This window comes from Cheilinus undulatus, linkage group 10, assembly GCF_018320785.1.
Source record: "Cheilinus undulatus linkage group 10, ASM1832078v1, whole genome shotgun sequence".
NCBI lineage: Eukaryota > Metazoa > Chordata > Actinopteri > Labriformes > Labridae > Cheilinus > Cheilinus undulatus.
The window spans coordinates 44,930,299-44,940,292 of record NC_054874.1 but is presented as its reverse complement, the minus strand read 5'-3'; the positions used below and the strand labels follow the sequence as shown (position 1 = coordinate 44,940,292).

General features: G+C 40.7%; 1 protein-coding gene across 2 annotated transcripts in view; it reads right to left on the bottom strand.

Annotated features, from left to right (window-relative positions):
- Positions 1–416: 416 nt before the first annotated feature.
- arhgef37 (Rho guanine nucleotide exchange factor (GEF) 37) overlaps positions 417–9,994 on the bottom strand; it is a 46,484-nt gene continuing 36,906 nt past the window's right edge. For both annotated transcript variants that reach the window (XM_041796920.1, XM_041796921.1), the window contains 2 exons: positions 9,145–9,314; positions 417–2,793 (listed from right to left, as the gene is read on the bottom strand). In XM_041796920.1, coding sequence (XP_041652854.1) covers positions 2,566–2,793; positions 9,145–9,314 — 398 coding nt within the window. In that variant the 3' untranslated portion in view covers positions 417–2,565. The remainder of the gene's footprint in view (positions 2,794–9,144; positions 9,315–9,994) is intronic.

Sequence of the window (9,994 nt, the reverse complement as noted above, 5' to 3'; positions counted from 1 at the left end):
TATGCATATGGAACTAAAAAACTCGCTAGATATCTGCATTTTGAGTAATTTGAGTTTATAAATTAACCAGGAGGACGCCATGTTTTGGTCCACATTGGTACTGTGACGTCACAATGCTGCAGCACTCCTTACTGTTCCTATGCAGTAAGCGCTGTTTCAGACTGGCAGCCAGTGTTAGGGCTACATCTCAGATACGCTGCACATCTCACTCACGGAGAATTTTAAGTTTTGAAGTCTCTTCTACTTTCTCAGTGCACCACGAGTGTTTATTGGTCAAACTAGACAGGAAAATGGTAAATACAGAGCCATATTTACCTTGCTGTAGCAAATATTTACGTCCACATTGGTAGAATATGTTTGAAATCCATTTCTTGATGAACCAGATGAAGGCCACAAGCTAAAATGTGTCTGTTTAAGAAAGTTGTTCCCCAAACTTTTACTATTTATGAAACTTTCTGTTTCCACACTGTTCAAAGTGTTGCAGGTAAAGATAAACACAGTAGGAAAACACTTATGTTTGCGATTTTCGAAGTTAAAGACAACTTTAGCATTCCTTTGGAGAAACTCCCTTTGTAGGTACATAATGCTTTTATTTTGAAAAACTACCGGCACACTTCCACTATACACTGAATCCAGTCACTTGTTGGGAGGTTTATTGAGGTAAAACTTATGAGGAATAACAGAGCTCTGACAGCAGGGAGACAAAGCCAACATGCAGCAAACTCATGCCTATGATGAAAGCTGTTATGGCAGCAACTGCAAGCAAAACATACTGCCAGTCTGAAAAACCGGTTACTGCATAGGAACGGCAAAGAGTGCTAGTGACATCACAGTACCAGCGCGGAACAAAACATGGCGGCCTCCTGGTGAGTTTATAAGCTCAAACTTACTCAAAATGCAGATATCCAAGATATCAGGTGAGTTTTTTTTAGTTCAATATGCATATGAGAGGTAGAAATATCTATCCAACAAGATGAACTCGTCTGATCATGCAGGTTCCTTTTAAATCTCATCAACTGATTAAAACTTTTAATCCAATGGACTTCCTAAAGGTTTTGGTGATTTTTGATTGGAGGAGGATGACTGACCTGCAGCAGCAGCAGACAAGGTAACAACATTTTTCAAGCTGACTGTTACGGGGCTGCATCCCACTTTATTTTGATTCACGGTACAGATGTGCTTCATTGCCATAAGTGTGTGATTTCACACCAAAATCCTTCCACACATCAGATTTAAAATTCGTTGGAGCCTCTGCAATCTGTAAACCTTCAGTCACTCAGGTCTCCCAAAAGACTGCTCCTCCCTCACCACTCACAGTATATCCACCATCTTCGTGCTATTAGATCAAGCTGAGGGGAGCGCAAAGTGTGATGGGTAAAAAAAATTACACTTTTTGCCCTGAAAACCTACCATTTGAAACGGTACATGTCCGGGACAATACTGAGGCTCTTCTGTTACCACCAGCTATATCTCAGTATGAACGATACCGTTCCATCTCTATTAGGAATCCAATTAAATTAAAAACATTACTGGAAAACTATTTGTGCATCAGCGGTCCAGTGACCAGACAGGATTGCAAAACTGAATAGCAGTATCAAAAAGCTCAAGTGTTACTGATCTGAGGTTTTAAAAAATGTGGAACCCGGTCCTTACAGAACTGGGTTTTGATCTCCATCCCTATGAATCCAAGTTCAAACACAGTTTATGAGTCCTTCAATCCATATCAAAACTTTGCTCCCTGTCATTGGCTCTCTGTTATGATGGTCTTCACAAAAATAAAACATCCTTCATTCATTGTCCTTCACATAAACATTCATCCTCCATTTCAGCAGCGTTGTGCTGAAGTGCTCATGAGCAAAATAAGAGAAATGCAAGCACCAGAGTTTTTTCTTCCTTCATGTCTGTCAGTGTTCCACATATATGAGCACAATAAGGCCATGTCCATTATAGAGATACATAATACTGCTGATATGTCGGCACCTGCTACTTAACGTTTGCCATGAAAAGCTACATCAGTAAAGATTACAAAGTCCTCTGATGCAATTTGATTTTTAGCTCAAGCTAAAGCTACATTAAAGTTGTCATTGTTGTACTTTGTTATCCCCTTTTTAAAGATCAATTTTAATGAAAACTGACACAGAGAAGTTTAAAATTGTTAATTTTTCAAGAAAGAAGATCCAAAAAGCTCTTTGTATAATTATGCTTGGAAGATTAATGTATGCCCCCTTTGTCTTTAAATGGAGGATTTTGTATGGATTTTGTATTTTGGTACAAAAAGTTTGAAAATCTCACTGCCCTAGTTTGGAAACTCCTTAATGTTGAATCAAATAATCCAAGCCTTAAAATAAATAACAAGAAGCATTAAGAGTTTGGCTATTTTTGCTGTAACAGTGTGGTCTTTAAACTGTTCTTATTGGCTCTCCTGACTGTTTATGAACACTGATTTTGACACTGAAAGTCTCAATAAATTAAAATCTTTCATATGTGGCTGCAGCATTACAATAGAATTACTTTTGTTAGCATTCTTTTGTACTGTACACGCTTCTCTCCAGTCTTTTCTCCTTCTTAGGAGAAGGCTGAGAATGCTCCAGGTGCACCAGGTGGCCCAGGTCCCACAGCCATGAATGTGAGGTAGTTGGATGGCACGTAGCCTCTCTGCCCTCCTCTCACCTCCACCAGACTCCACTCAGGATTCCCTCGTTTGTCATGAGGCTCGAGGACTCGGACTGGCTCACCAGCACGGACTGAAACTTCATGGTTTCCTCTTGCATTGAAGTCATAGGCTGCAAACACCTGTAAGAGGGAGACAAGGGTTAAAAATGAGGAAAAGCTGCTAATGCCAGCTACTCTAGCATGATTATTCCATTGAAAAAAAAATCATGGAAAATAAGGAAGACATTTTGAAATGTTTGTTTTCTAAATCACAACTACAAGTGAAAATTAAAATGTATGACAAAAACACAACTTCATGTTGAAGTGAAATTAATTACATAAAAATATGCAAGACAAAATAAGTGACTGCATATTTATTAAACCCCTTCAAGTCAGTATTTAGTAGATGCTCCTTTGGCTGCAGTCACAGCACTGACTCTGTGTGGATAGGTCTCAATCAGGCTTGCACATCTGCACATAGATTTTACTCCATTCTTATTGGCAAAATTGATCAGGTCTGCCCAGGGATTGGGCATGAACAGCCTTTTTCTAGTCCAGCTACAGTGTCTCTATTGGATTGAGGTCTGGGCTTTGACTCAGCCACTCCAGAACATTCTCCTTATTGTCTTTAAACCATTTTTGTGTAGCTTTCTCTGTATGCTTCGGGTCATTGCCTTGCTGAAATATAAATCTTCTCTCAAGCCGTAGTTCTCTTGCAGACTGAATAAGATTGTCCTCTAAGATGTTCCTATATTTTGCTGCCTTAGTTTTACCCTGTACCTTTACAAACCTTCCAGGGCTGGCTGCCGAGAAGTACCCCACAGCATGATGCTGCAGCCATCATGCTTCACAGTGGGGATGGTGTGTTTGTGGTGATGTGCAGTGTTAGGCATCTTGTCTGATAGCCAAACAGCACCATTTTGGTCTCATCAGACCAAAGACCTTTCTCCTCTTGACCAAGTAGTTTCCCCATGCCTTTTGGTGAACTCTAGTCCAGATTTCTCAACAGTGGCTTTCTCTTTGCCACTCTCCCATAAAGCTTTGACAGATGTTGTCTGTAGAGTCTCTCCCATCTCAGCTGCTGAAGCTTGGAACTCCTTCAGAGTAGTCATAGGTGTCTTGGTGGTCTCTCTCACTTGCCTCCTTCTTACACGGTCACTCAGTCTGGGGGGGTGGCCTGATCTAGGCAGATTTACCCATAGGCAATATTCCTTCCAAATCCTGACTTATGCATTTTGATAACCTTTCCTCTGAGTGTCTTGGAGTGTTCTTTTGTCTTCATGGTGCAATGGCAGCCAGGAATAATGATTAACCAGTGACTGGACCTTCCAGACACAGCTGTCTTTATTCTACAATTATCTGAGACACATTCACTGAACTAAGATGATCTGCATTTTACTAACTGTGAGCTTGCTAGCACCAGTTGGCTGGACGTCTGATGAATTGCGTCAGTCCAAAACATCACAGAGAGTGAGTTTTTTTTATAGGCACTGTAAGTAATGGAATTTCTTGAATGATATTCAAAATTCATGATGATATTTTTCCCAAGGTCACTCCTAGGATCTTTCCCAATCAGGCCATGAGTGGATTACACACTGCCATTAAATTTGAGCAGTGATGAATATAAATGTGGATCATTCAACCTCTGGAGAGAAGTGAAAATGGATCACAGATCCATTATATTGGTTTTAGTCTTTTTGCAGAGTCTAAGGAAAAATATACCCTCTAGGTTGTAGCCTCAACTGCTCTGTTACACCGATTTGCCATTAGAAAGAGGGTACATTTCTAAGAGAGTGAACAAAATGAGAGACGCAGGATCAGATAACTTATCTAAAAGTTTTCCAGAAGCCTGAGCTGAACTGCTATAGCATCAGACTTCAAGGAGATCCCCAACTCTTCCTCGCCTGCTCCATTATTCCCCCATACCTCAAATTGTCTGTAATAGTCCCTGTCCTAACGAAACCTCATCCTGACTGCCTGAATGTCCACAAGCTACTTAGTCCGACCTCCACTGTGATGGAGTGCTTTAAGACCCTCATCAAGGACTTCATCACCATCTCACTAGCTCTGATCCAGGATGCACACTGATGCTGGATAAAAACTCACAACACACAACTGTGAGAAAGCCGTGACGACAGCGCATGCACGCAGGCACAATTGTGACACACACTCATAAACCCTACCACAAATCATTGTAATATTCTCTGAAAAGGTTAAGCCCACTAGTTATGTCCTGACAAATCCCATCTCACTGCCACACACACACTCTAACATTCCCTGAGCATGAAGGCCTCCTAATGAGCCCCATGTTGATATGACAGAGAGTTGCAGCAGAGCTAATAGCGGAGTTTAGCCGGCTGCTCTGTGCCATTAACAAACCCTTCACCTGGGCTCACCTCCCAGCTACGACATCAGCTCTGGCCTGACTCTCAGTACCAATTAGCATAAAATTAGCACTTTAGCAGGCAAAGACATGAAGGGTAAGAAATAAGACAGAATGTGACCATTCATGGCAATCAGCTGCAGAGTAATCCATGCTGCAGGAGCTATCCTCTGCAGCTACATTTGTGCTGAAAATGAAGGGTGTAGAGAGAGTTTACTTCCTACACACCTACAGAAGCCAGGCTGGAATTTATGGATAATATTACCATTTCCCAGCTGTACATGTTCAATGATAGTTCAGAACTTCAGACAGGATTTAAGAAAATTAGATGGTGATAAGACCACTTCAAAGGTGAAAGTCTGCTTTAAGGAAAGGAAGCTTCATGACTGGAAGAAAACTGGGGGTAAACAGTGTAATGACTCCTTTGGGAAAATGATGATGAAAGAACTATGCCCTACAAGATGGAGAGGACAGGTCATTTAAACAGACTTGGCAGGACAATACCTCGCTCAGAGCGAATTATATATCAGTTTCGGTGCCTCAAAGACAAATCATTCAATGTTGACCACTAATGAAGGCTGGTATGATGTGCTCTAAAGCAGTGGTTTTCAACCTTTTTTTACCCAAGGGACACCTAAGATCAGGCCAAAATGTCAAGGCATATCAAATCAATATCTATACAAAATTGCCTTTTCAAAATATTAGATAGAGTGTATAGCATTAGTTCATGCAGGCCACAGAGTCAAGCACTGAGGTCAGTGGAACTCATGCAAGCCCTCATGAATTGATGGCCAGCTGATTTGCTTTTAAGCACGCTATTGGCTAATCACACTCATGCTGAAATATCTTAACTGCTCTAACCTGGCTATGCTTTGCTGTTCTCTCTCCAAGCCACTTTTTACAACCCTCCTCCATCCCCAGCTCCTCCTTCCCAGAACAGCCACGTATGAATAATGGTAACAGATGCAAATTTACAACCGCCAATAATGAAAAAATATTTATGACTGCAAATCATGTGTGTTTCTTGACAAAGTGGTCCTGACTGAACTTATTTTATTGTATAATTTATTGTAAGTTACTGCAAGTTATTGCAGTAACTATGTATGGTTGTACAAATTAACACACCAAGACTTGGCTCATGGCACATTGGAGTGCCTTGCAACAGAATTTGAGAACCACTGCTCTACAGCATGGGGCACAGATGGCCGAGGAGTTAGGTCCCACCCAATGTATGCAAAAAGAGCAAAAAGCCCCAAAATAAATCCACAAATGAGACCCAAAATAAATCATAAACAAATACAAATAAATAAAACTTGTACATCCTGCTCATAGACTTCCACAGAAAAGCATTTGAAATTTTAATTTTACCATGGTTTTATTGAAATTCATACAGTTAAAGGTTATGCTGATACCCCATGCAGCAGCAGAGAACTCCTCTTGGGGGCAAGTAGTGATTTCTACATAGAAAAATGCTACCAAGGCCTTGTTTTGAGCTGTTTATGACAATGCCAAGCAATTCTTAAACTGCCTTTGTGTTCCAAAAGTAGTGAAGTATTCAGGCCATTTTTTTTAAGTTTAGAAAATGCAGTAATGGCAGCAGGCAGGGGTTAGAAATGCTTCGGTTTAGAGCCTGGACGATTGGCGTCAAAAAGCTTATGTATGGTCAGTTTCAACAAAGTGGTCTGGTTTGATTCAGTACAGTTTTGACATGGTTTCGCTGCTTGAACTCTGATCTTGCCTGTGTTTCCTCAGCTGACACCAGTCCAGTCTCACTCATTGCTATAGAAAATCTGTCGTTTTTACAGCTCCAGATCATTTGGCTCAGTAGAGCTGGTTGTTTGGCTTCCAAATGACTTGTCATTTGGTAACAGTTTTGCTTTCAAATGAGGTTAAAATAAAGAAAGGATGGAGGAAAGGAAAGTGACACTCCAACTGGAGCTTGCTATAGTGGCTAACATCAAAGAGATGTTTCGCAGAACAGACTTGTGGGTAAATGTCACATCATCACTCTGTTGCTTGCCCAACAATAATTATTTGGTTGATACTAATCAAGGTTTCAATTAAAAACATGTTTTCGATAAAATGAGGAATAAAATATGTTAAGAGGCTCAGCTAGCCTCTTAGCTCAGTACAAGACTCCTCCTCTTGTCACCTTTCATTTGGCTAGACAACGCTAGACGGTAGGAGGTCTGCAGGTCTGAGTAATATGTGTTATTGATCACCTCCACACGTAAATATTGAAACTGTAGAGGAAAAATGACTGTTTTGTAAAGTGCAGGTATTGTACTCAATGTATGAGGAAATTTTCTGATGATAATTGCAGCGTGCAGGTTCATTTAGAGCTTTTAAGTACTAACTTTTCATGTTCCCATTCATTCCAGGTGGCTGTCCCCCCACTTCCTGCCGGCTATGTCTGTGATACTGATAGCTGCCAGTTGGTTTGTGCAGCATGCTGATTGTCTGTCCTTTTGACCTAAGGGGGCGGTGCTAAGTAATAGGTCAATTACTCTCTGCTATTGTCTGCATGCTCTGTCAACCATGCTCCGTCTGTGATGTGCAAACATAAAGATGAACCCAATGACCTCGGAGTATTTGGATCATGGATAGGGAATTACTATACCCATTATTTCCCACTATACCAAATTTCAAACAAGTTTGGGTTCCCTGAAATAACAGAGTAATAGAATTTTAATGTGGGTGACTGGTTTCAACTCAGCTAAAAAGTTACTTATAAGATTGTAATTACCAATCATCTTTAAAGCGCTCTCCAGCTGGGTCAGTCAAAGGATGCTACCCCAAAAAAGTGGCACAGCCAATAGCAAAAGCTTGGTACAGATTATTACATTTTGTTCCTTCCAGTAGCATGAAAGAACATCGAAAAGGAACATGGTACATTTTTAAAACCTGGACTGGCGAGGACAGGGACTGTGAGAGTGCACTGTGTATGTTTTCTTTACGAGCAGTCTCAGGGTCACGCAGGAGGAACGTCGGGAGGATGGGGCATAAAAAGCCGCCTATATGAGGTCACTGGAGCAATCACTCACTTTAACAGGCAATGTGGAAGCATATCTCTCTCACACATACACAGACTCATACACACACAAACCTAACGCACTCCTTCTTCCTCATCCACTCATCTAAATCTCCCTCTTTCCCATGTACACCTCCACATAAACAACCACAAATTTACAAGCCGTGACACTCCCTCTCACACTCACATGTGTTGCAAATGTAAATCATCCTCACAACAAGCACACACACTCTATCTCTCCTCTGCAGCGCTGCACCGCATAAATTAACTCTCGACCCTTCACACCGTAACCCATTTACAAGGTTAAACAGCTAATTATGGACCTTTCCATTATTAACATGCATGCACTATCTTTCACATGGATGTGGACACACACACAAATACACTCGCACACAAACACACATGAAGTCACAGTCAGATATGTGGCAGATTTATGCCTCTGTAGCAGGATAATGTCACATCCATCAGTCAAAGCCTCAAACACATGCACCGAGGTAGTAAAGTTTAAGGAAATAAGCACACACTCACAGTTTGAAGTCTAATGTTGGATCCTTTAAACACAGAGCTGCAGAGTAAGGTTAAAGCCACAGCCAGCCTGCATTCCAACTAGGGCTGACAGAAAATAAACTGACAAATTTTAACCTTTAACCACAATCATTACTTTTTAAAAATTGCATGTTTACTATTTCACACATCAAAACACCGTGAAGCAATTCTTCACAGTGTGAATTCATTTTTAAGGAAATCTTGATAGAGATTAAGAATCTCATTTACAAAGTGGATGGCCTTGCAGTTTAGTCACGGCACATGTACGCAGGCAGCCCAGGTTCAAGACCACTATGTCGCTCTCTCTTCCTCTCTCTCTCATCCCTGTGACTGACTCTATCCACTGTCCTCCTCTCCAAAATAAAGGCATAAAAGCCCAAAAATTATATCTCCAAAAAAGGCAGCAGCAAATCCCAGCAGAAAGTCATTAGTCAGCACATCTACAACCTGATGCATCTTCCTCACATGCTTTTAATGTATCTGTAAAAAGATTTTTCAGAGACCCAGTATGAAAAAAGAGGGGATCAGTCACCTGGAAGCAGGGCTGGCTCATGACGGTCAGTGGGCGTGCCTCTGGGGTGTACGAGTGTCTTCTGATGCCCGTCATGTTCACAGGTAAGACCAGGTGTGGTGAAGGAGGCGGGTCATCTGTTGGCTGGTGATAACGAATAAGCTTGGAGGAAGGAGCATAGCCTCTTCTGCCTGGATGAAAATTAGTTTAGGAAGAAGTATGATGAAGGCTGTTAAATGTTACCATATTATCACATACCTAAATTTAAAAAACAACTATTAGTTCAAAGGGACAGTGTGTAAATTCTGCTGCCAGAAAAAGATGCTGTTGATGTAGGTTGGAAGGCATGGAAGAGCTCAACCCGACCAACCCTGATGAAAACAAACTCTGAGTGGACCATAGCTAAGGCGAACGGGGGAGCAACAGATCGCACAGCTCATGACCAAAGACTAATCAAGCTCCACAGTTAAGCGGCACAAAACATGCTTATGCAGTAGTCTTTCAGTGTTTACTCTCCAGCAATTTACATGTTGTAACTGTCAATGGAGAAAAGATACTTTCTGTCACAACAACTATTTTGTAGACTGCTGGAAATATTCAAGGGAACAATAATACTAATCTAAAATATATATTTAACACTTTTAGGTGTTTTCCTTTCAAAATGTTTTAGATATCTAATTGTTTAAAAAAATACACATATTGTACCTTAACTTGTTGAATGTTATGGTGAAAATCTCAATGTTTATTTCACAAAATGTTCATAAAGGGCAAATACAGTACAATTTCCTCTTAAACCAGATTCAAACTTCACTTTTGATCAAAACAGCTATACAAAAACTAAAAACATATTAAATGTCAAATAATATTTTGT